The sequence below is a fragment of the Rosa chinensis genome, chromosome 3 (assembly GCF_002994745.2).
Source record: "Rosa chinensis cultivar Old Blush chromosome 3, RchiOBHm-V2, whole genome shotgun sequence".
In the NCBI taxonomy this organism is placed as follows: domain Eukaryota; kingdom Viridiplantae; phylum Streptophyta; class Magnoliopsida; order Rosales; family Rosaceae; genus Rosa; species Rosa chinensis.
Genome location: NC_037090.1, coordinates 2,765,966 through 2,792,796, shown reverse-complemented (window position 1 = coordinate 2,792,796; position 26,831 = coordinate 2,765,966). Strand labels below are relative to the sequence as shown.

Genomic DNA, 26,831 nt, shown 5'->3' with positions numbered 1-26,831 from the left:
AACATGTTTTTGTTGAAAAGTATGATTATGTGAACCTCTAATAATAATTTGACCAAAGAAACAATTGATTATCATCTAAAACTTGGACTGATGTTATGGTTAATATAATTTTTTAATTTAATCATATCCATAATCCATGTTGCTCAAGTCTTAACTAACCTCTCACAATATGATACTGGCATGGAGGAATTCGTGTAGTAGCATTAGCAAGAAAAAAAAAATTCAATTAAGCCATCCCAATTTCCAATTTTATTGTTAGTTCCCTGATTTTATATTTGATTTTCAACATCAATAATATTAGAATGCTGTTGCAATCAAACTTCATATCACAATGACATATTATCAACCTTCTTCTTTTTTTGTACATGTGACATTAATGACCAACAATATTTTCGTATGAAAAGAGTGTAATGAATATAATATATACGGCAAACGTGAAAAGACTGTATGTATCATTTAATTCAGTTATATAGCTTGATATTTAATACAGTCATATTGTTAAGTTCTAACATACGCGATTTTTTAGTTTCAATACTTATTTGACTGATTTGTAACCAGTTATGTATCATTTAAAGATAAAATAGATACACTAACATTGATTATGATGATATTCTAATATTATTGATGTGGCCTCCCTTGTATGATCTATTAGTTAACTAACAAGATGAAACACGTTACACTGATGAGTCTATGATATGCCCTACACCAATGCAAGCAAATTCTCTCAAACGTGAAAACACACCGAATGTGATGTTAAAAGTGAGACATATCAAGCGGAGCGTGTTCACACGCGCCACCGATGCAAATAAGTGTGACGGCAAAACAAAGCAACATTCTCTGCTTAATCCATTTCTCCAACCACTCCTTAGTCCTTACAATCAAATCCACCTCCACAGTCCACAGCACCAACTCATACACAGTGATTCTGGTTCGAGAGAGGGAGAGAGAGGACATGCAAAATTACGAAAATGGGTCCGAGCAGTGAATCAGGTGATAAAGACTCTACTCTATGTTGTCTCGGTCAAAGGCCATTCCTCTTCTGCAACTGCTCTGTCAAAGCGTCCATGTATGTCCACTCTGCCCAGGTTTATCACGTCAAAAATCACAGCCCAAAAAAAAAAAAAAAAAACGTAAATCACATAAATTGAAATAATCCCAAACCTATTAATAATAGACGCATCGTGCCTGCACTTCCATGGCCGGTGATGGACCCATTTCCCCAAAACTGTTATTTTACTCTCTCTCTCTCTCTCTTCATTCCCTCATTCTCTTACTTAAATCGAAGAAAACCGCACAAATAGAGAAGGAGAGTAAAAGCCTTTCCATTTTCCTCATTCCCTTTTTTTCCGTTTATGTTTTCACACACCTGAATTTTCCATGAAACTGAGGGAGGTTTCAACCCAATCTAACATTTTGCACTAACAGTTCCCTCCATCTCTCTCTTCCAGTGAGATGTGAGAAGACAAAGCTTCTCTCAATTGGGTTCAGTTCAGTTGTGTTTCTTTTGGCTTCTCTGTATCTCATGTGGGTTATGTCAGCTAAGCTGCTAAAGCAAAGTCTAGAGGGGGAGGTAGAGAGAGAAAGTGAGAAGCTTTTTCCTCTTTTTTTTTTTCTTTCAAAGACCAAGCCTTTACAGCAATACCCAGTTGCTTTTTTTTGCTTCTCTCCTTCATTAGATTTACACAAGCTGTCACAATCTTGAGGTATGCATCTATTGCTTTTTCCTTCCCCCACTGCTTGTGTGTTTCTTCATATTCTGTTTGGTATGGTTTTTGTGATTCTTAATCTCTTTTGGTGGAAAAGATTGGATTTTTGCTATTAATTATTTGGTCTGGTTTTGATAGTGAAACCAGTCTCTGCTGTTTTTTTTTTGTCTGTTTCTCTTTGCGTGATGTGTTTTACAACCTGCATTTTCCCCAAGTTTGGATTTTTATTCTCAGATGTGGTCTCTCTCTTGCTCTCTGCTTCTGCTTAGATTGATGGGTTTTGTGCAGTGATGAATCAAGAGCTTGCATACCAGATCAAATCAAAGCTCTGGAGTCAGATTCTGGAGCATTTTTTGAGATAGATTTCTGGGTTTTGTCTGTAATCAGTCAATTGAGGTAAGAGTTTACTTGGCTCTCCTTCTCTGCTTTTTTTTTTTGTGATGTGTTCAAGTTTGAGTTTTTAGCTCAATTCTGAGTGCTGTTGTATTTTGTTTGCTTTGGTTGAATAAGGGGCTCAATCTCTTTGTGAAAATTCCTGAGAGAAAGTCTTGCCTTGAAAATGAGGGATTTCCCATCTTGTTTTGGTGAAAATGGGGTTCAAGTTGCTGATTCTTCTTCGTCGAATAATCATAATACTAGTAGGACTGCCCAGAATTTGGTTACTTGTATCTATCAATGCCGGTTGCGCAGCCGGACTTGCTTGATTACTGTCACATGGAGTAGGAATTTGATGGGTCAAGGCCTTAGTGTTGGGATAGATGATTCGTCAAATCAGTGTCTTTGTAAGGTCGATATTAAACCCTGGTTGTTCTCCAAGAGAAGAGGGTCCAAGAGTTTAGAAGCTTATTCTAGTAAAATTGATATATATTGGGACTTTTCTTCTGCAAAATTTGGATCTGGGCCTGAACCGGTAGACGGATATTATGTGGGAATTGTGGTGGACCGGCAGATGATTCTCCTTCTTGGAGATATGAGAAAGGAAGCTTTTAAAAAGACTAGTGCTAGCCCTGCATCTTCTAATGCTGTTTGCATTGCCAGGAGAGAGCACATTTTCGGGAAGAAGTTGTTCACCACGAAGGCTCGGTTTTGTAATGATGGTCAAGTTCATGATCTTGTGATTGAATGCGACACAGTTGGGGTCAATGATCCATGCCTTATTGTCCGTGTAGACAGCAAGACGGTGATGCAGGTGAAGAGGCTTCGGTGGAAGTTCCGGGGAAATCACACCATCTTGGTTGATGGGCTTGCAGTTGAAGTTTTCTGGGATGTGCACAATTGGCTCTTTGGTACATCACCTGGAAATGCTGTATTTATGTTCAAGACATGCCTCTCAGCCGAGAAGTTGTGGTCTGGCCAACCACAATCCGATCCAAGTGCCCTGCAGTGGTCGTTTTCACAGAGATTTTCAGACAGCAAGTCACAAGGGCTAGGATTCTCGCTCATGCTGTATGCTTGGAAGAACGAATAGAGGAAGTTGGAAGTTCTTCATTGATTGCTAACAGAAGACAACCTCTAGTGAGTGATGAATTTATCAGCTATTATGTGATTGCATTACCACAAAAGAAATTGTTAGATATGGTCATTTGTTCTTTCTTACCCTTGTTGCTTCTGTTTCTCCTAATGAGTAGCTTGAGCAATCAAATAGATCAGAGACAGTTTTGTTTTTACTGGTTGTATATCGTCCATACAGTGTTAATTTCATTCTTAATTTTTTTTACTTCTCAGAATTTTATGTCAATATCATTGCTCTGCAATTTTTTCACTTGATTAAGATTCACGTGCTACTCACCTTGTCTTTTCAGTGATTTCTGAGGTTGTTATATCTTTTCATGATTGAATGTTTGATCATAGAACTATGGCTATAATAAAAGATATAATAAAGCATGAACAACTCTGGTGCTTAAATGAATAATTAGGTAACCTAATTGTATTAAAACTTTTGAGCAGTATGGTGCTGTTCGGTAGTTAATAGAGGTCTAGAGACTGTTTTACTTTGTCATGTCAAGATTAAACTTTTGTGCGGCTTGTGCTGACAAGACTTTATTGTCCGGGACTGGTTCAAAGAGTTGAAATCTCACATTAGTTATAGAAAAAAAATGTAAAAGTAATCAAAGTCTTTGGTCTGGAAAAGTATTCTCTTTTGATGTTCGACTGCTTTTGCTATAAGGCGGAAAGGTGTATATGGTTGAAGAAATGCAAAAGGGGTAGATTAGGATATAAATCCCCTGCAGCCTTATGTTTGGGGTGTACTGAGCTTCCCTTTCTTGAAGCCTTGAAAACTGTCGTCTAAACCTAGAGCTTGCTACGATAGTACAAGGTATTTACAAGAACTGGGATTAGATGAGAGACTTCAACTATTGTTTCGAGTTTAATTACCTTGTAGAAGCACCTGTTTAATAGATGGGAGTCTGATTGAAACTAGCAACACATGATACTTCATTGCGTAACATGGTATTTGCTTGATTGCGATTTGTGATATAAATTTCTTTTTGGTTACTCCCCTTAACCATAGTTGAACTTATTACCTGCATTTATTTACATCCATGTCAGTAGATTTGATTGAGTTTAGGTCTAGCTTGTACTAAATTTCAGTGTTAAGAACAGATTCAAGATATGAATGTGGATGTAGACCAAGTTTTGTCTCAATCACGATTGTTGTGTTGAAGCATTCAAGCAGTTTGTTGTTCTGAACCTTTTACAGGCATTCAAGGGCTCTCCTTGTACCCGTTCTCTTATGAGCTTTGAACTGCATATTAGTTGACAACCCTTTATTCTGTACAGCTTGAACAGTTGTTGTACACCTAACCCAACTACTTAAGTTGCCCAAATGTACTCAAGGTTCTGTATACGTCTTTCAGTTTATTATGTAAGGTACATAATGGTTGTGAGCAATTAAAAGAAATTGGTGTAGGTATGTGTAGAGAAGCCTCGAAGGACTCCTAGAGAGGTAAGGTAGCTAACCGACTCTTTCCCTCTTTTGCACTACTCCTGTAGAAGTGCTTATTGTAAAAGCATTGGCCTGTTCCATTAAAGCATTAAGAATTGCTCAATAATACAGAAATGGACAACCAGAGAGGTTGCTAGTACCTCTCTTGTTTTAACTTTTTTAGAGCACTCTCTTATCAATTTAATCTTAAAATGTATTATACAGATGGTTTTATTAACAGTTTAGGGCAACCTCTTCACCGATAATAACTAGATGAGTGACCAACTTTTGATTTCGCTAATTTGTGTAGAAATGATCCAAGAATTAACAATTCGTAGAAGTCGATGCCCAGTGGAATACTACCAACCTCCCTCGTTCCAACTTCTCGAGAAGATCCTCTCCTCATTTTCATCTTGAAATGCATTACACACATACGGTTTTATTAACAGTTTAGTAACCACCTTTTCGCCGATAACAACTACATGAGTGAACAAACTTCTTATTTCGTTCGTTTTTATAAAAATGATCCAAGAATGAACGGTCCCGATCACAGAACTTCGTTGCAGGTTCAGAGAGTGAAAACACTACCTAATAGTGGATGTATTAGGCTGTAGGATAAAGGCTTATAATCCCACACCCAAAAAAAGTATCTATATATTAAACACAGTTTTGGATTTTGGGACTGAAATTCTTATTCAGACTGAAACGAATGCCAGAGCATTTCATTGCTGGAGATGAAAGCTACATCTTCTGGAATATTGCTACCACATTTGCAGACCACTAACTTATTGAAATGGGTCCAAAATGTGAAAACAATCCCCACATGTGCTTCCCAAATTTCCCGTACTAGACGGCGCGTCGTCTACGTGACCGACAAGCTCGCGTGACGCGACCTCCCTCTCTCTCTGCTACACGTGTGGATTTTCTATTGCTTAACATGGTTACACAGTATTAGTGACGTCCCCGCTAATCTCTCCCGTCAAATCAGGTTCACTTGGTGGCATTCCTGTAATTTATCCCGCTTCCAACGCGGTTTACTTTGGCAGTTGGCTTTTACATGTTTCCTCTACTTTCAACCCTAATTTAAGGCATCATACAAGATCATTTAAACTATGGATGATTTTAAAAGGGAGGTTCGTGATGATTTTAAAATCTTTTATACTAAGGAAATACTATTATTGCTAATGTAACATTAGTCGTTATGTACTAATTTTTTTTTGTTACATTAGAGAGGATCTTGAGCGGCTGATCTAACCTAATTCTAACTCAGTTCTCGACTCTCCATTACCACTCGGATTAACTCAAAAGCATAGTTAAAATTATTTTATAGTCCCAAACTATCACATGATATTATCATATGGTGGTCTGGACGAATAATATCACTCGAATTTGGTCGGACCTTACAAGCCATGTGAAAAAAATATTAAATTAAGAGATTAATAAGAAATAAGTACAAGTTATATGGATTAATTATCGAAAAGAGTTATTCAAGGCTATTACTTGAAGGGAAGGGCTTGTCTATGAATCCTAATATACTAGTATCCAATCTTAATCACCACGTGTGATATGGTCCAGTTTATATCTTTGGTACTAATGTCATTGCGAAATTCATGGAAACTAAGAATAAAAATGAAATTCCATTCCAATAAAAACAAAACTCTATCCATTTTGCAAAGAAAGAGGATGGTAAGGACTGGCTTGTGATGAGCTGGCGTGCCAGTGACAAATTAGGTCAGATATTCATTTCTACGGCCTCCAGGTGTCAGACAGCTGTAATATGCTTCACCCGAAATTACCTAACACCCCATGTGATTCCATTTAATAACCTATTCCACCGCCCCAAACCACTCCACCAACAATACGACGTCGTCTAAAGATCTCCCATTTCACCACTAAAATTCCCGAACTGACCGTTTTAGCCCCACTCCAACGGTCACTGGCCGCCCAAAACCAACGCCGAGACCACCGATCAGTAGGGCGAAAATCGTCATTTTCGTCCAAAACAAACAGACTTTAACTACTTTGGAGGGTGTTTTGTTCTTCAGAAACAAAATCACAGAGAAGAAGAAGAAGAAGAAGAAGAAGCATGGGCGAGTCGAGTGACTCAGTTTCTATTGACATTGATGTGATACCTTTAGGAGGGAAGGTAAAGCAAAAGGAATTAGAGTTCAAAAATTGCACCATGAAATTAAAAGCATCAATCTTTTTAGACTTCAATGCTGTACATTTATGCTGTTTCTATGAGTTTTCTTGCTCTGTTCTTGTGCTTTTCTTTGCTTTGCTGGGTTTTTGTTTTTACTGTAGTTTGGTTAATGGGTAACTTTTTTTTTGCTTTGAATGCAGGAATGTGTGGTGAAAACAAGCAGAGGTTCAGTGTCTGTGTTTGTTTGTGGGGATCAAGGAAAGCCTGCTTTGATAACGTACCCAGATGTTGCTCTTAATTGTATGTTTCTTGTTCTTGTTCTTATTGCTATTGGTGATGCTGGTTGTTTAGTTTTTGAGGGTGGTTGTGGAGTTGTAGAGTGTTTGTTTGATTGAAACTGAGCATATGCTGAGTTAAGAGGACTGTTTGACTTGTTTGGAATAGAAGATTTGGTGTAGTTGTGATGGGTTTTGAACTTTTGATGTTAGTTTTATCCAATTGTGGTGGAAAGGTTGAATTTTTTTTCAGTGTTGAGTGTTGTGCTTTCTTGCTAGCATTCAGGTTAACTTGAAATGAATTTGATCTTGCTTCTTAATCTGAAATTTTTTGAGAAGGTCTTACTTTTTATTAGTCAGAACCTTTTCAATGTTAAGAGTGTTTATGCTTTCTTGGGGTTTTTAGTGTTTTCTTGCTAAAGTTCAGCTTAACTGAAAATGAATGTGATCTTGCTGTTTGATCCAAACTTTATCGAAAAGATTACGCTAGCAACCATGTGGGCCTTGTATGCTTCATCATTTTATCTGAAAGAGGAAGGATCTTATTATTTAGTCCAAGACTTCAAATTGTTAATACGGCTTCTGAATTGTGCTTTTTCCTTCTACTGAAAAAAAAAAAAAAACCTTCAACAGACACGTCCTGCTTCCAAGGCCTCTTCTTTTGCTCAGATGCAGCTTCTTTGCTACTTCATAACTTTTGCATTTACCATATTGATGCGCCAGGACATGAGGTCAGTTATTTGTATCTCATATCTTTAGCCTTATGCCCTTAAAGTATTGTTTATACAATTCAGTGAGAGCTGCACAATGTTGTAAGGGTTTTAATATAGTTTTCTACCCCATTTGTTTAAGAGTGTTTGCAGTTGGGAGCTGATGTGATATCTTCAGATATTCCTCTTCTTAGTGTGGATGACCTCGCAGACCAGCTAGTTGAAGTGCTTGATTTCTTTGGGTAAGTTCTTATAATCTGTTGTTTGGGATATTTGGACTATTCAAGTAATTACACTTTCTATATTCTCATGAGTTGATTGCTTATATATGCATTTGGCATATCCTGCCTATTGTTATGCGTTATCTATTTCAATTGGAGTGATACAGTTATGTATAGTAATTTTTGAGAAGGAGTCAGGTCAATAAAATATTCTAACTAGTGCTTTGATGCCCCAAAAGATTGTAAGAGGTAGTTCAATAAAATCATCTGCCACATAGAATATGTATGTCATATGTAACCACATGTGTGTAGTCATAATTTTACTGGTTCTACTGGTAACTTATTAATGGAGATACATCTGCAAAGTTAGATAACTTGATGTCTTCTCCGAATTTGAATCTTAACTTAGCATGATAAGTAGAAACCAAGGGCGGGTTGCAAAACAATAGTGTAGCTAACTATGATTTTGATTCTGGATAAGTTGATGAATTCAATACAAATGTGAGGACATGCACTCTGCATCAGGGTTTATGAGGACTTGATCAGTCACCCTCATTTAATCCATAGAAGAAGTGAGAACTTGAAAAATCACATGTTGCTACAGTTTTCACTTGCAGTATTCCTAAGTTCTATATATTCTTAAAATCAGGTTGAAAGAGGTCCTGTGCTTGGGTGTGACAGCTGGTGCTTATATCCTTACACTGTTTGCAGTAAGTTGCTGATATTCAGCTACTGTTTGGCATATTTTGATATTCTGCTTTTGAAATCGTCTCATAACTTCCAATTGTCAGATGAAATATAAAGAACGGGTGCTTGGGTTAATTCTTGTATCTCCTATCTGCAAAGTGCCTTCTTGGACTGAATGGCTCTACAACAAGGTAATAATTAACACTATCAAATTGATATTGCTTGTGAAGGTGGAAAATTAATATGAGGCACTGCTTTCAATTTTGATCTGTAATTATAATAAGAATCTGCACTTACAGTGGGGAGCTTCTTCACAAGCATGTTTATGGTACATAGATGTTGACATGAAGAGCCACGAAACATTTTAGCAACTTTATTATGCATTAATTTGTACTGAACGAGGCAAAATGGGATAGCTGAATGTCTGTGTTATATTGCACTCCCTAGTTAAGATCCCAGCTGACTGGGGTACACTCTGACCTTCCACATGTAGCCCTCTTGGAAGTATGATCCTAGGGAGCGGTGGGTTTGATAATTTTTCTTTTTTCTTTTTATAGTACTGATGTTCTGCATACAGTTGGAATAGATTGAATCTTCTGTTTTATCGACCAAATGTTCTGCATACTGATGTTCTGCATACAGTTGGAATAGATTGAATCTTCTGTTTTATCGACCATTTTAAAGTATTTGAGTCCAAAATTGCACAATCCAAAATGGGTTGATCTGATACTGAATAGTTGTTTTTACTAAAGGAAAGTAACTGGCCAAGATAATGGAACACAAGTAACCGAAAATTAATTGCATTTTGACATGTTTGCCTAAGGTTTTCTTGACCTCTGAATTTGCAGGTGTTGCTGAACTTGTTATACTTTTATGGTATGTGTGGTGTATTAAAGGAATGCCTTCTCCAGCGTTACTTCAGTAAGGTACCGCAGTCTGCCTTTATTTAATTTTTTTTTTTTCATCAGGTCTTTTCTTTGTCTTGTTATTTATTAGAATCTCATACTCTTCCTATTGCAGGAGCTTAGGTGTGGCATACAAGGTGCAGAATCAGATGCAGTACAAGCTTGCCGAAGGGTGAGGAGTTGAGGACTTTTTAGTTTGAACTATTGGTAGTTTGTGTGGTCATGATGTCTGCATGTGTGAAATGGTAATGATTATTTTGAGGACGTGTGAATACAGTTATTGGATGAAAGACAAAGTTTGAACGTGATGCGATTTCTTCAAGCAATAAATGAGTAAGTTATTATACTTACTAAAGTAAACATGCATACAATTTGTCTTCTTATATTGTTCCTGGTCCATGGAATCTGTTATTTCCCAAATCTTTCATTAACATATTTAATATCTTGTACATTTGATCGGCTGATTTGTACTAGAGTATTCACATATACAGTTTTACCTCACTCTGTTCTCTAGGTTATAAATCATAACTCCTAACTCATACCTGAATGTAATATCATGTTATGTTCTGGTTGAGTTGATCGGAACAAAGAGATGAAAGTAAAAGCATACAAAGTTTTGCATATGGCCGTCACAACGGCAGAAGAAATTTTCTGCGCCGTTATATACATTTCCCAAGAATTCATTTGAGATTTTATTTGCAGGAGGCATGACCTTACAGAGAGCTTGAAGAGTTTGCAGTGCAAGACTCTTATTTTTGTGGGTGAAAATAGTCCATTCCATGCTGAATCTGTGTATATGAATGCGAGAATGGACGGAAAAAGTTGTGCTCTGGTTGAGGTAGGTTTTTGTTAATTCCCACCCCATTGGAGTATTCAAAGATGGGAAATTTTCCCCAGTTAATACATTACATTTGCATCCCTTGTTCCTTTTTTTCGCATCAGTCTCTACTACTAAGGAATAAAAATAAACAGGCTTATGCGGTGTGTACTTCTTGGCAGGTTCAGTCATGTGGCTCGCTGGTAACAGAAGAGCACCCAAATGCTATGCTTATTCCAATCGAGTTTTTCCTCATGGGATTTGGCTACTACAGGCAACCACATTTTGCGTCCTCGTCAAGTAATGACTCGAACCCTACAAGCCCCTCGAGCTGTTTATCCATAGCACCAGAACTCTTTTCTCCTGAGGGTCTGGGTATTAAGCTCAAACCCATCAAAACAAGGGTAAATACTAAGAGCTGATGCACAAGTATACTGCTTGATTGTTTGTTGTATTACATCTCTGAAGAGAAGGGGATTGAAAAGCTTGATTGCTTATGGGAGTAAATAGTAGCAAATTCTTTGACTGTAGCAGTGATAGTCGGTTTAGGTGGTATATAAGCTTTTGGTAGTTCTGTCTATAGAAGCAAATTCTTTGATTATTATTATTATTATTTTTTTTTTTGAAAGGGCAAGTTCTTTGATCATGGTGGTGAGGATTGATGTAGATCGTGGTATACGTATGATCTTTTGCTAAATAGGATTCAGAGACTAGATACGTATGCATTCAGGAGTATTTGAATTTTGTTATTTGTATCAATGAAATTTTTTTGAAAAAAATTCATTGAATTTTTGTACGATTGGAATGCTAGATTAGAATTCATTTTCTTTTTGGTCAGAGAATCGTTGAACTAATTTGTCTAAAAACAATTGTCCAAGCAAACTTACTGTATTGATGGAGTCTCATTATCTGATAAAATAGAAGGTATGAACCAGTTCGTAAGTACGAATTTTAACACTCTTAGTGCGTCACATTTATCAGTATTAGAAATGAAAAGGTCGTTAATATAACGTATTGCAAAACCTCAACTATAAATGTGTGTATGACTTGCACACATTGATCTAATGGTGTCTTAGCTTAATACTAAATTGCATGCTATCCTATTTTGATTCGAAGTTTCCATCCTTGAATCAAAATAGACGTTAATATAACATATGACAAAACTTCTACTATAAATGTGTGTATGACTTGCACACATTGATCTAATGGACTAATGGTGTCTCAGCTTAATACTAAATTGCATGCTATCCTATTTTGATTCGAAGTTTCCATCCTTGAATTAAAATAGAGATAAACTCACCATACGTCCCTCAACTCTTGTGCACCTGCCAGTTTGATACGCAAATAATGTGATACCTAAAGTCTTATATTGCTATGAATGGCATATTTTCGTCAATGTTCCGTCAATCGTCTGTTAAATATAATGATAAGGCATACATATGGGGCAAGAAGGTCTTTTTAACTAAAAAAAATAATTGTTCACATCATGAAATTTAATAGAAGTATGTCGTTCATAGCAATATAAAACTTTAAGTATCACATTAATAGTTTTGTGAGTCTGAGTATCAAACTGTTACGTGCACAAGAGTTGAGAACTTGTGATGAATTTATCTCATCAAAATAACAATGAATGCAATAGTATTTGTTTTCCACTAAATAAAGAAAGTTATAAAAGAAAATGATGGACCTTATTTTCATATTTTAATTCTTATATGGGTAATAAACCCAAGACTGAATTGGAGAATCACTTAGGAACATGAGAGTCACTTACGAATGTTAGCTCTTTGCCATCAAAATTTAATTTGATATATTGAATACTGGAGATTCACTGAGGAATGACACTCTTTCGATCTAGTCAATTTGCTATCAATTCGTTTAATATGATGTTGTTTTCCTTCTAATATCTGAGGGGCAATTGATCGATGGCTTTAGCAACTGTTGAAAAGATTTAGATAACAAAAGAGATACAATCATATTGCAATATTTAACCATAGCCTCATTAGCCTGGGGTTAGAATATTTGACTCGAGCATCTTCATCCTATCCTCCACTTTGCAATATTTAAGATCCATTCGACAATGGCAAACTCAAAAATCAATTTGCAACTTCCTTCGCTCTCTTAGTTTTTATTTACACTATTCTCATTTTTGAGGCTGCGGGCACACACCACGATTGGTGAGATGGATCATGGATGGAGATCGTAAATGGGAACAGCGCCTAGGTACCCCTTTGTACTAGGTACGCCACTAATGGATGATCAACATGTCTTCAAGATCCCAAAGATTAAACTTGGAATTCAATCAAGGGTTTGATATAATATATCAGCAAATGAATCACTTTCTTTGACATTGAGATGATAGGCATGTAGCTGATGATCATGCCTATGAAATTCTTACCACATTTTTCCATTATGGCTGCGGTTATCCATGGTTCTACAAGCTTCATATACTATAGAGGAGCATTTTTGACTTTAATTTAAGAATGAGAGAAGAAAGTCACAAATTTTTGGAAATTAATTACCACCCCTGTTGATCAAAAGAAAAGTACAAAAAGCCAAAGTGGAGAAAATAGAAAAAGCAAATACAAAATTTATAGTTTATACCACTCTCAGTACGTATTAGGGTACTAGTAGTTTAGTACTTTAGTTCAGGCAATGAGGCAATTAGTTGGCTTGAAGGATGCCACATTTCTATCGAGGTCATAACCAATCAACAAATTTCCCTGCAGATTGGCTCCAAAAACACCAAAATTCACTTCAGAAAAAATATCCATAGAGCCGATTCCAAAGAAGACTTTTTTCTCATCCTGTGGAGATTTGATGAAAATTTGTTCAGCCATTAACTCCAGTTTGCCACCACCCATGAAATGAAATGCCACTTTTGGTTCGTCTGGAATTGTCATCGAGTTAAAGCTTAAATAATGTGTTTTGTCTTGCGTGGCATCGTATACAATGGATGGCTCCAATTCTGGATCAAGCGTCTTATTCAGCTGAGTTATCACCCGGTCCCAAATATCTCGAGGTAGATGTCCAATACTTGCGCCCGAGTCGACAACCATCTTAAACTTTTTGAGCGGTTTCACTGTTGAGTTGAACGAAACAAATTCATTACCAATGGAAATTCCCTCTACCACCACCGTATAGCCATACTTGTCATCAGGCAATGGTGTTGAGACAACCCCTTCACCCAAAACTTCACTCCCATTCCCGAAATGGATCTTGCTTTCAAACTTGGGATCACTATGCGTAGGCACCAAGCAATAAGAAAATTTGTTCCCTCCAACATGTGGAGCAATTTGAGAAACAAATGACAAAGGCCCACGTCCAAGCCCAATTATTCCCATTTCATTTCCAGTTGAAACATGTTCATAGGTCAAATGCCCACACCCAAAGACAATATCTTCGAGGGTTACAACCTCACCTGTCCTGGATGTCAAGGTAACTGTTTCTTTTGCCAAAACGCCTATAGTGGATGTCGAGTCTGCATACGTCATATTGTAAGCACACATTCTTGTAGGATGCTTTCTACAAAAACTTGGTGACTGGCTCGATGGTTTGGAATCGTCGACAAATCTACACTCTTTTTCAGAACAAGTAATGTTCCTATAAGTTGAGGATTTTCTCGGGTCGAACATGGTATGGTTGGTGTTGGAGCAAGTGTTACACGGCTTGCATTGCGTCCACAGTAAATCGCTGCCTGTATCAGCAACTACATAAATATCTGAGGGCGGGGTTCCGACTGATAACTTCAAAATATGCATACCACTAATCGGATCGGTTTGTAGTGGGTATCCCAACATGTCTCCACCGATCAACCGTCGAAAAACTTTATTGTTTTTGTGCCTGTATAATGGTGAATTTGGGGAATTTCTTCTGATGAGATTTGCGCTGAAGCCACCATTATTATTGTTGATATTGGATGTTGCTGTAACAGAGCAATATACAAGATGAAAGAAAAAAATTGTGATGACTACTATAGTATAATGACAAAAGGTAGCCATAAGCCCGAGCTTAGATAGTTATAAGAAGAAAAGAAGTTGAATTTGAGGCAAGATCACGATGAATACTTGAAACTCTCTGATATTCAAAGACTAGTAATATTTAAATATCAAAAAATTACTTTAGGCCACAAATATTCATTTCATTATGAACCTTACCACATTTTCTTAAAAGATCATAAAAGTTTAAATAGAGGATGGTAAAGCTTGTGTTCACGGCTGAAAAGACACTAATGACACACAGAGATATGACCTTGAGTAGAGTTGGAATTATTGCTTAATTTAGAAATAACTTGGAAGAGAACCCACGCCATGTTTTTCTGAAAAATTTCTATACCAGTTGTTGTATTGGGCAAAGCCTCATTTCTTGGGTCCATTTTGCAAATTTTGAATTTTCCATTAATTTCAAACTACCCTAAAGTGAATCCACAAACTACTCTGGACCAGTAATTTTTTAGTGGTTATGCTTTCTTGCAATCACAGACTACCCTGAATACGTGTAATTTTAGACTTTGCTTAGGCATCAAATTCAATAATTCACGGAAGCCTAATACTTTAAATTACATGCCATCCCATTTTGATCCAATGTTTCCAATCAGAAAAACATTGGATTTGCGGTATTTGTTTTCCCCTGAACAGAGAAAATTATAAAAGAAATTGATGTTTATGTGCATGTACATGACCCAAACATGATTACTTCTTCTAGTTGTATTAGGGTAGAATATTCTAGATATCGACGAAGACTGATTATTGTCTATCGATGACTGTTTATACCACATGCATATCAAGAATAAACACTAGAAAAACACAGTCAATTGGGCACCGGAAGAGGTTCGAGTCCTAGCTCTATAAAGTAGTCCCAAAACCCAACGCGTATACTAGAAGTCTCACATTTTCAACTTTGATCGATAAGCCACATCTAGTGATACCGGATCAATAGATTGAGACAAACAGGAACTCACTTCCCCAGCTAACACTCTAGGATAGAAAGAATTCACCACCTAAGTGTTTGTCAAGGATTCAAAATGAAGTCACCACATAATTGACTGAAACCAAACTCACTACCAAGGAGATACAGAGTATGAGAGAAGCAATGTTTCTGATTTTTTTTTTTTTTCACCAAAACTGACTTCGATCCAGGACAGGACTCTCAAAATAAGAGGACTCTTGGAACAACCTTCCAAGCGTAGGTTACTCTTCTCAGGACTATTAATTAACTACTGTACCAAAACAACCGTGAGACTTTATGGAAGACCAAAGAACTCCAAGAAGCGAAATTTAAAGCCAACAACTGAAGACAGAGACTCAATTAATTCTCACACTTCCAGCACCAGCTTAATCTGACTAGATGATTATATTTAAGGGCCTTCAACTTGAGTGATTAATGTGAGTAGTTGGAAGCCCTTTGGTAATGCAGCCAAGGTAAAATCTTCAAACACTCCCGTGTCATCTAGGCTCATAAGGGAAAGGAAAGGGTGACAAGCTCAAACCTAACATTATATACAAGGCCGGCCCTCAGTTTTCCTAGGCTTTAAGCAAAATACAAAAATAGGGCTCCCCACCTTCAAATCCATAGAAGAAGTGAGAACTTGAAAAATCACATGTTGCTACGGTTTTCACTTGCAGTCCTCCTAAGTTCTATATATTCTTAAAATCAGGTTGAAAGGGGTCCTGTGCTTGGGTGTGACAGCTGGTGCTTATATCCTTAAACTGTTCGCAGTAAGTTGCTGATATTCAGCTACTGTTTGGCATATTTTGATATTCTGCTTTTGAAATTGACTCATAAATTCCAATTGTTAGATGCAATATAAAGAACGGGTGCTTGGGTTAATTCTTGTATCTCCTATCTGCAAAGTGCCTTCTTGGACAGAATGGCTCTACAACAAGGTAAGAATTAGCACTGTCAAATTGATATTGCTTGTGAAGGTGGAAAATTAATATGAGGCACTGCTTTCAATTTTGATCTGTAATTATAACAAGAATCTGCACTTACAGTGGGGAGCATCTTCACAAGCATGTCTAAATGGTACATAGATACTGACATGAAGAGCCACGAAACATTTTAGCAGCTTTACTATGCATTAATTTGTACTGAACGAGGGAAAATTGGATAGCTGAATGTCTGTGTTATATTGCACTCCATAGTTAAGATCCCAGCTGACTGGGGTACATTCTGACCTCCACATGTAGCCCTCTTGGAAGTATGTTCCTAGGGAGGGGTGGGTTTGATAATTTTTCTTTTTTCTATAGTACTGATGTTCTGCATACAGTTGGAATAGATTGAATCATCTGTTTTATCAATCATTTTTAAGTATTTAAGTCCAAAATTGCACAATCCAAAATGGGTTGATCTGATACTGAAAATAGTTGTTTTTACTAAAGGAATGTAATTGGCCAAGATAATGGAACAGGAGTAACAGAAAATTAATTGCATTTTGACATGTTTGCCTAAGGTTTTCTTGACTTCTGAATTTGCAGGTATTGCTGAACTTGTTATATTTTTATGGTATGTGTGGTGTATTAAAGGAATGCCTTCTCCAGCGTTACTTCAGTAAGGTACCAGAGTCTACCTTTATATCATCAGGTGTTTTCTTTGTCTTGTTATTTATTAGAATTCTCATACTCTTCCTATTGCAGGAGCTTAGATGTGGCATACAAGGTGCAGAATCAGATGTAATACAAGCTTGCCGAAGGGTGAGGACTTCCAATAGTTTGTGTGGTCATGATGTCTGCATGATTGAAATGGTAATGATTCTTTTGATGACGTGTGAATACATTTATTGGATGAAAGACAAGTTCGAACGTGATGCGATTACTTCAAGCAATAAATGAGTAAGTTATTATACTTTTTCATTAGCATAATTAATATCTTGAACATTTGATTGGCTTATTTGTACTGGAGTATTCATATACCAGTTTTACCCAACTCCGTTGTACAGGTTATAACTCATAACATCATACCTGAATGTATGTCATGTTATGTTCTGGTCGAGTTGATCGGAACAAAGAGATGAAAGTAAAGGCATACAAAGTTTTGCATATGGCCTTCACAAAGCCAGAAGAAATATTGCGTGCCGTTATATACATTTCCCAAGAATTCATTTGAGATTTTATTTGCAGGAGGCATGACCTGACAGAGAGCTAGCTTGAAGAGTTTGCAGTGCAATTACAGAGTATGAGAGAGGCAATGTTTATGTTTTTTTTTCACCAAAACTGACTTCTCCAGTACACTCTTGGAACAACCTTCCAAGCATAGGTTACTCTTCTCAAGACTATTAATTAACTACTGTATCAAAACAACTGTAAGACTCGATGGAAAACCAAAGGATCCTAAGAAGCAAAATTTAAAGCCAACAAAAGAAGACAAACCAATTAATTCTCACATTATCCAGCTCCAGCTCAACCTGATCGACTAGATGATTATGGTTTAGGGCCTTCAACTTAGTGATTAATGTGCTTGGAAGTCCTTTGGTAATGTAGCCAAGGTAAAAGCTTCAAACACTCCAGTGTTATCTAGGTCCATATAGGAAAGATAAGGGTGACTATCACGTCCCGAATTTCGAATAAAAAATTCAAATCAGAAACATGATAAATCATACTAACATGTTCACAACACTCAGAATTTATTTTTCAATAAACCAACACCCTCTCAAATCAAATTTCAATCTCAAGGAAACTATCTCTCGAGTTAATTATTACAACATCAACTTAAATAAAAGTTAAGCTCACAGGAGCATACAAAACACACTGAAATAAAACTTAGTGCCGCTCGTAACACCGCTGCACTACACCCAACTCGATCACCACCCTGATTCTCCTGACCTACAAGATTATACGCTACACCATTTGAATGGTGTATCGGGATTGCAAACAAAAAAATCCGGTAAGCCTTTTGCAAAGCTTGTATGAGTAAAACCCAAAATATAAACCATCTAACAATTTATGTCACAATTCATTTTAACTCAATAAACAAACTAACAACCTCAACATCCACAATTCAATCATTCAACCCAACTCCCAGAAAACAACCAAAGGAGACATCCCAACAATCCCCTAACTACATAACGTTGCCATTTTAACGTTATCCCACAACAGGTTAGAGCTCTAACTAGATCGTTACCTATCACCTCGGCCAAGGTTCAAGTAATCGATATATTTCACCCAAGTTATCTTAAAAACCTTCAAACTTTGGACCATTCTGCCCTCAGAACAATAAATACTTCGGTTATTACAATAGCTGTTGAACTTTGGACATTTCTGCCCTCAGAACAATTCCTATTTCGGTTATTACTATAATCATCGAACTTTGGACCATTCGGCCCTCAGAATCGAACATTCTCAAGATCCCATATAACCCACCAATGTCAGCCATGATTTCAAACACACATTCATCAATAATGATTATCGGATATAATTATGGCAATTACATATTCAATTCCATATTATAACTGAAAATTATCACAATTCCACACACCTCAATGTCACACCATTCCATATATATTCACGTATATATATATATATACACGTAATTATCCTCATAGGAATGACCACTAATACCAACTATAGCCCACACGTAGTAAAACCATGAAATTCATTTTTATATAGTTAAATATCATTTTACTTGCCTATGGACCGTAGTAGATCAAGCCCATAAAAACAAATATTTATTTCCATAAAATATTTTCACAACAATTACGATTTAAATAAAGTAATTAATAGCATTTGGTTCATAATATGAACCATGTGAGATTTACTCACCTCTAATACAGCTGCGTCTTCTTAACAGCTCAAAAATAACGATTCACAAATCGTCCGCCAAATCAAATCCGTCAATGACCTAAACAAATATGATCTCAACTTAGCCCACAAATCACAAAACACAGATATTCGATGATCCAACAGTCGGATCTTCCCAAATTGCCTCCATAAACATCTTCCAAAAATTATACGACGATCCAACAGTCGGATCCTCACGACTCTCCTTTTGAATCGTCATTTCTCAATTATACTGAGATCCAACGGTCAGATGCTCATCCCTGGCCACATAAAGTCATCGGAACAATACTACGATCATCATATCAGAATTTCAAGTCGATCGGACGTCTGATCCTCACAGATCGAAAACCAAAACAATCGAAACCTTAAAATTTCTAACAATTTCATGCGATAACCAAAATTAACGAATTGTATGTCGAAATGATCATATCGATACGTAGAACACTATTAGGGACAGAAACTGTCCTTGAGGTGACCAAAAGTGGCCGGAAACCACTGTTACAGACGGCAGCGCCGCCATCGACCGACGACAAAATTGGCCAACAATTCCTATGCCAAAATATTCCTCTCAACACACACAACAACTTTCCCAACTATGCTGAAGTCAAATTATAAGTCAATTGATCGAATTTTACCTTGGAACATAAGAGGGGCCTATTGAAACCCTAGAAATTCAATCATTTTATTCGAGCTCCACACGTGAAATCGTTGCAAGCCACCTTAGGAGAAACTTTCCTCAGCCTCTGGGCTACAAATCCCTCAAGAAACACCGGCTATGGTGGCCGGAGGAGGAAGAATCGAAGGAGGCAATTTCAGCTCCGCCGCGGCCTCTTCCTGTCAAGGTAGCTCCTTCCACAGCTAGAATTTCTCTTAGATTCTTCCACAGACTTGTAAAGGAGATCGAGGCGAAGAAAACTCACGTGGTTTGGCGTCCTATAATGGCCGGACGGCGAAGAAATCGGTAGGTGAAGGGGAGAGGGCGACTCGGGCTCGGGGAGAGAGAAAGAGGGGCGGGTTTCCGTTTTTGGAAATATGTCCTTCTTTGCAATTTTTGCAAAATTTCATCCTTTATACTAAAATGAAAATTCTTCCCGAATGCGATAGTTTCTTCATACAAACTTCGATTTTTGCGTTCCGTATATGCACGAACTCGTATCGACGAGCTATATGACTTTCGTGAATGAAGTTTTCCCAAATTCCGTACGTATAAAAAGTCAACTTTTAAATCGACGTTTCGAGCTTCTAAAACGTATGAACAATTTTGATTTTTCAATAACTCAATTCGAACAAGGCATCAACGCAAAAATTTGATCAAATGAGACTTTTATTAATTCTATGATTATTACATGAAACTAAAATGAAAATTGCAATTATTACAGTGACAGGCTCAAACCTAATACTATATATACATGTCTCCCCCTTCATTTAAGGTAGGCAACCATTATCCCCTTATTCCTACATTATCTACATTCTTACATGCATCTACATGCATCTGACTTAACTATTGGAGAGTCGTAGACCCGCGAACCGGTTCTACGCTCTGACATTTATTCGTGATTGACAGGTGACAGAATCTGACGATGGTCTACTGAATCTACTTTCTCGTAATTCTCGGTTCTCCCTCAGGAACCACACAAAAATATTTAGCGTTAGAAGAAGGGGGCTCTCAGTGATAAACACCCTCACAGCTCGCCGGAATTTTTTTTTCTCAGCTCACCGACTTCATCTCTCTCTCATCAATTAAATCTAAGATTCATTCCTTCATACTTCTCTCGACAAAAACATTAAAATCAAGCTTCTAGGTTTATGTTTACAGGAGATTGAAGGAGAGAGAAACTAGATCTGAGATTCTCTCTCTCTCCTCCACTGGTGAGTATCTATGCCCCACCTTGCCTCACCTCCAGCACCACCGTGTCCACTGACCTCCAACGAGTCAAGCCCGGCCTCTGCGATGCCGGGGACCGACTGAATTCATGCGCTAACGCAGCGACACCTAGATTACTCGGCCAATCAAATCTTCACCGGCCACACCAGATTTCGCTTTCTGGTCACTCGCAGGCTCGCAGCAGTCAAACCACCGATGGTCAAACCACTGGCTTGCCCAGCTACATCATACATCAACTGCGTTCAACGTCTGTCACCACCATATATGCTTTGGGCACCCATCCCTTGCTGCAATCCGGACGAGTCAAATACCGGCACCTTGCCCCACACTTCTTGACCTCTCGGCAGCCCTCATGGTGATTTCTTTACCTTACTGGCACCACCCATCCCGGAAGCTCTCGGCAGCTTCAGCTCTTCGCTCCTAAGTAACGTTCACAGCCAATCTCTCTCTCTCTCTCTCTTCCTATGCCCCTAAATATGAATGCCAAACTCAGCTACCCAAATCCGGAAATGGCAGTCCTTGAAACCATTGGAACACTCGAGCGGTATTTGCTGGTGACTCAGATAGAAGGCATTCGACAGATCGTCTGTGGACACCCTCTGGGTCCTCACCAGGTTGCTCCAATACCCGACATCACTCTCTCAAGCTCCAGCCACAACAATCAGATAAGTCCGTTGCTCTGTTCTCTCTCCCTGTTGTTACTTCTTTTTTCTTTCGTCGAAGCGTGTAGGCAAAAAAGCAGCTTTACTCCTCCTATGAAATATCAGCCCAAACGTGCTCTATTTATCCAATTAAGAATGACCCTTGATCATATCGTAGTACGTACCGAATAAAGTAATCCATGATTTGGTTAAATCTGTCCGCGAGACTAGTTCTATGACATGGATAAGAGCAAGTTCACCCGTTGGGTCAACAGGTCACTTATTATTCATTGTTTTTTAGTGTTTATGTCAATTCTCTGGTCACGGGTACAGTTTCCAATAAGATCTGAGTCACCAGGTCAGCTTGCAGGTCACCAGAAAGTGACCCAGGGTGACACATGGCCGCCCAAGACACGAAATACACTGTGCATGTGATCCAAAGAGTGAAAATACACATAAAAAGCAGTGAATAGTAAGTGACCTGATCACCCACGGGTAAACTTGCTCTAAGCCTTAAATTGGACACCTCACTAGTTCAATTCTTATGGTAACACATAGGCTTCTAATATAATTGCTTATTGCCCGCCGACCACAGTATTGGATATATGATCCACCATGTCTCATGTATGCCTACCAATTAAGTAGGTCTTATACATGATTGACAATCATATATAAAAATATAAAGATCGAAATGCCATTCCATTACCAAATTGGCATCTCGGGATCTAAGCCTTTTGTCATGCAAAATACTGAGCATGATTACATAATTTTTCAATTATATATAGAACACATAAATGCCATTTATAACTTATAAGTGTAGTCGATTGCACCATCCTAAGCGATTTAGCTAGTGCAACCATCATATTCCATATATACTGTGCAACTATAAAATGTACAATCGCATCGTACTCAGACTCCTGTCAAGTACACATGATCGTTATGTTCCTTATCATTCATCGCACTCCTTTTTTATATCATCAATTAAATCATGATCATGCTGCTCTAAGTACAACATTGTTCATACTCTTCTTCATTTAGCGGATACAAATAAATTGACTATTCGTAGTCATTTGAACAATATAAACAAACTGCTAATCACTTATTCATAAATAATTTCAATCTTGCATAGTTAGCCAAGCAAGGATGGCGATCAATTCAGAAACCAAACTCTTTGATTGCTCGTTTACTAAAGGCCAAATATTTTCCGCACTGCACTTTCATGGAAGCGGAACTCAAGAGTGGAGCATCTTATACCTGGAGGTAGAGCTGTGTTACAATGGGGTATTCGTTTCAAGTGGGTGACCGTTATATGTCTGTTTTTCAATCGGTTAGAATTCATATTTACCGATAGGCTTGTGCACCTAGCTAATTTATTTTCAATTGATAATGTTTGGTTAGAGGGGACTCCTGTAATTATTCATGATGTACTCTACGAGAATTACTGTAATTGTTCTCATATAGCTCGGGGTTTAGGTTTTATGTCCCCCCAAGTAATAACTCTATAATAATAAATGGAATTGAATGTGGAGCTCAGCCTTCTAGTTAGGCTGGTTTCAAAAAAAACCCTTTAAAAACTGTCAAAACTTTAGCCAGCAAAGCAAACAATGATTTTGTAAGTCAAAGATAACTTCATGCTCCAACAATGGTGGTCTCCTCGGGCACAATTTCTTCAGCTGGTCTATCAATTTTCACACCAACATCCTCTTTTTTCTCATGAACCTAGTCAGATAATATAAAGGAGTTCAGAAATGCTTTCATCCTGATAATTTGTAAATATTTCATGCATCACAGTATGTGTGGTGCATTCATGTTAATGATTGAAGACGAAAGCATCTCTGACAAAACATACCTCCATCAACTTGCCAAGATCGAACTTGGGAGCTTTCAATAGCTTGACTTTTCGAATGAAAACATTCTGCAGTGGGTAGATGCTGGATGTAGCCTTTTCAATCTCTCTGCCAATCATCTCGGGAATGAATTTTTGCACCAACTCCTTCAGATCACAGGCTGAAGCCTGGTTTACCATAATTTCTCTCATCTTGCGGCGAATCTGACATGAGACGAGCACAAAAATATCATTATTTGTAATTTAAAGAATAATCAACATGAAATTAATGAGACAAGCTATGGTACCTACCATTATGAGAACAAAAATTTGAACAAAAATTTACAAGTATTTGAACCAAAATTACAACATTGAGAACAAAAGTTATCATATTCATTTACACTATTTACAATATTGAGAACAAAAATTACAACATTGACAACGAATTTGTTCAAAACTTGTAAAAGTGTCGTAAGAGGTGTAATTACCATTATTAGAACAAAAGATTACACAAAGTAGGACTTAAATTACAATTTTGAGAACAAAATTGTTCTCACTTTGTAAGTGTGGGTATGGGATACATACCAGCACACTAGAATTTCCCGAAATTAATAATAGAGCACTAAAACAGACCTGACGAATCTGACTGGATTGAGCATAGCAGGTACGCTTGACCTGATTTGCGCGCCTCTTGGTAAACGCAATACAGAACATCCTAAGGGTATAGTTATCGGTAGTCTTTACATCCACATGAGCCTCAATCAGTGTCTGCCACTTTCGGACCAATGACCTCAGCTTGTCTGTGGCGAAATCTATCCCCTGGAATATATAGAGGATGATAAATTATGTCCATGAATCATATAATACATACAATCATATTTGCTATTGAAACATTGACAGCAGCAAAACGGTGCCACACCCAGAAGTTTGTGAGTACATCCTTCCCTTGCACATCCTCTGCTCTTAGACGGATCTTTCTGTAAGCATGATCCTCATCCTTCTGGAGATCAGCCAGAGAAATCTCGAACACTCGATGTTTGAGTCCTTCAGAAGCAATCTGTCCGGTAGGGAAACAAACAATTACCAATCAGAAATGACTTACAGTGCATCTATTTTCAACATAAGCAACAAATCTCGGTGAACAAAAATGATTAGAATTGTACATGCAGTGCACAATTTCTCTACTTTACAGCCTCAACCATTCCCTGATCAAAATCAAACACATCAAAAAGCCGCAATTCAGCAGGACATAATAGCCAGGCCAACATTAGTATGTCAAGTTCATACTAATGTACATGCTCATACACAAATCGATCAAGACATACATATCAAGATTATTAACACACTGGCATTCATATACATACATTGTATAAATACACAAATTAAGACACACTAGAAATCAGATACATACATACCTTAGTTCCCTGAGTTCTGGTGACGAGGGTTTTGCCGACCTGCCTCACATGGAAGAGATTAGGTGCCTTGATATCATACCAATCCTTCTTCGCAAAAGGGTCAGCTCTGCAAAATTTAACCTCAGAAAAAATCACAATTGAGAAAAAAGATGGTATCTTTGATATAAAATCGGATCAAACAAAATCAGGGCAATGCGAAATCCAACTCACGCCTTCTTCTTCCCAGTCTTCTTCCCCTTCGAAATGCGCTTGTTCTTGCTGCAAATTCACCACAATTTCCACCAAATCAGATCAAAAGATTCAAAATTTCACAGTAAATTCTCCAGAGAGAGAAGGAGAGAAGTACCCGACGGCCATGATTGTGAGAGGAGCGGTGGCTAGGGTTTTGGTAACGAGAAGAAGAAGAAGAAGTGACACTATTGAAATAGCAGCGCCTAGGGTTGGCGGGGTTTATATTATCTTCCATATCTCGTATATGCCCCTAGTTAATGCGTTTATTTACGATAATGGCATGATTGAGAAATAAGAGAGTCCACTTTCTGTTACGGGTAATCAGTTTGAGCTGGTCAAAAATTTGTTTAGGTAAATTGGTAATTAACTTTAGGTGAAGAATTTGAAGCCGGAAAACTTGTGGTTGTTCATTTAGGCTCAGTTGGTTTTACTTTTTAAGTTCAATATGGTTGTGCTTTCATTTGGTCACGACCAAGTTTGGAAATACTTGGTAAGCAAGTAATTGCGGGCATATCCGGGCATATCCAGTTTAAAGGGATTCAAGAGTTGCGTTCAGCTCAGATAGGCTTTAGCCGAAAAGGAGCTGAGGATGGTGAAGAGTAGCATAGTATAAGATCATTTTGAAACAGAAATTAACAAGCACCAAAAGCCGTGTGTAATTCAAACAGCTTGAAACTGGCTGTAACTGTATGTAAGATCACGATTTGTGTTTAATTTGGCACCAATGTACTCCTAATCCACAAAGAAGAGAGGTCGGAGCAAATATGAAAGCAACTGATAAATAGAAAAACGTGTACTCAAACATTCCTAGTTAGCCACTACGGCGTCCTAAAGGTCTCGGAAAAGGACGCAACAAACAGGGAAAATGATTCATTTAACACAACCATATTTTTGCAAACTTGTTCCTGCAACAAGTTGTGATGCAAAAACCAAATACAGAGTTCTACATTTTTTTTTTTTTTAGCCCTAGCTAGACACCTAAGAACACTATAAGAATCAACGAAGAAAGGAAAATAAGAAGCAGAGAGACTCTGCACTTCTGTGTTTAGGGAAGCGCCTGGAGATAGTGAGGACCTTAAGATCCGTGTCATCTTCAATATCCTCCATCTTCAACTTGTCAACGATGTCGTTCTGGTTCTCCGCCGTCATCGCTTCTGTGTTTTCCATTGTCGGTTTATCAAACGATTGAATTTTGATCAAATTTTAGAACTGGGAATCAACTTGAACCAGTAACTAACTAGAATAGGGTCGAAAGCAGCTGGTCAGAACGAACTGGCCCAAACCATTAATGGGGTCGGGTTTAATTCAATAGTATATTTTTATTTTTTTTAACATTGGTATTTGGACAGGAGAGGCAGCTTACCAGTCCAGGATCATTACTGAATTATCAATAGTATATTAAAATTATCAATTCTGATGAGATTTTAACCTAGAATTCTTGTACAACGAAAAAAAAAAAAAAAACCTATATTTTCTTCTTCTTCTTCTTGATTTGTTTTGCATCAAATGAGGCAGAGAATGGGAAGGAAGAGGCGAGATTCAGTTAAGAAAGGAAAACCCAATTCTGATGGCGCAGCAGCATGCCAGAAATAGCAACGATATCAAATCTAAATTAAATGAACTACGTTCAAATTGATCATGGCAAAGATAGCATCCAACCTTAGATACAACCA

General features: G+C 37.6%; 5 protein-coding genes across 6 annotated transcripts; 3 read left to right on the top strand and 2 right to left on the bottom strand.

Annotated features, from left to right (window-relative positions):
- The first annotated feature begins 1,268 nt into the window (after window positions 1-1,268).
- On the top strand, window positions 1,269-3,468 carry LOC112193423. 2 transcript variants are annotated; one of them, XM_024333571.2, is made up of 3 exons: window positions 1,269-1,703; window positions 1,995-2,102; window positions 2,217-3,468. In XM_024333571.2, the coding sequence occupies exon 3, from the start codon at window positions 2,266-2,268 to the stop codon at window positions 3,172-3,174; it is 909 nt and encodes a 302-aa protein (XP_024189339.1). In that variant the 5' UTR covers window positions 1,269-1,703; window positions 1,995-2,102; window positions 2,217-2,265; the 3' UTR covers window positions 3,175-3,468. The 2 variants fall into 2 exon arrangements, with proteins under 2 accessions (XP_024189339.1, XP_024189338.1); XM_024333570.2 differs by lacking the exon at window positions 1,269-1,703 and having other exon boundaries at window positions 1,767-2,102.
- Window positions 3,469-6,501: 3,033 nt separating this feature from the next.
- LOC112191717 (protein NDL2) lies at window positions 6,502-11,187 on the top strand. Its single transcript, XM_024331118.2, has 11 exons — window positions 6,502-6,778; window positions 6,976-7,075; window positions 7,684-7,781; window positions 7,914-8,002; window positions 8,631-8,691; window positions 8,773-8,859; window positions 9,517-9,594; window positions 9,689-9,745; window positions 9,851-9,906; window positions 10,276-10,411; window positions 10,573-11,187. The coding sequence occupies exons 1-11, from the start codon at window positions 6,719-6,721 to the stop codon at window positions 10,810-10,812; spliced, it is 1,062 nt and encodes a 353-aa protein (XP_024186886.1). The 5' UTR covers window positions 6,502-6,718; the 3' UTR covers window positions 10,813-11,187.
- A 1,848-nt stretch (window positions 11,188-13,035) lies between these two features.
- LOC112192561 (aspartic proteinase CDR1) lies at window positions 13,036-13,881 on the bottom strand. Its single transcript, XM_024332354.1, has one exon. The coding sequence runs from the start codon at window positions 13,879-13,881 to the stop codon at window positions 13,036-13,038; it is 846 nt and encodes a 281-aa protein (XP_024188122.1).
- Window positions 13,882-15,796: 1,915 nt separating this feature from the next.
- Window positions 15,797-17,192, top strand: LOC112192101 (protein NDL1-like). Its single transcript, XM_040516455.1, has 6 exons — window positions 15,797-15,807; window positions 16,044-16,104; window positions 16,186-16,272; window positions 16,864-16,941; window positions 17,023-17,079; window positions 17,163-17,192. The coding sequence occupies exons 1-6, from the start codon at window positions 15,797-15,799 to the stop codon at window positions 17,190-17,192; spliced, it is 324 nt and encodes a 107-aa protein (XP_040372389.1).
- A 3,297-nt stretch (window positions 17,193-20,489) lies between these two features.
- LOC112195263 (40S ribosomal protein S3a-2) lies at window positions 20,490-25,353 on the bottom strand. The gene is made up of 7 exons (XM_024335635.2): window positions 25,274-25,353; window positions 25,138-25,185; window positions 24,928-25,033; window positions 24,432-24,569; window positions 24,146-24,331; window positions 23,537-23,737; window positions 20,490-23,406 (listed from the first exon to the last, which is right to left on the bottom strand). Exons 1-7 carry the CDS (start codon window positions 25,282-25,284, stop codon window positions 23,317-23,319), a joined length of 780 nt encoding a protein of 259 aa, XP_024191403.1. The 5' UTR covers window positions 25,285-25,353; the 3' UTR covers window positions 20,490-23,316.
- Between the last annotated feature and the right edge of the window lie 1,478 nt (window positions 25,354-26,831).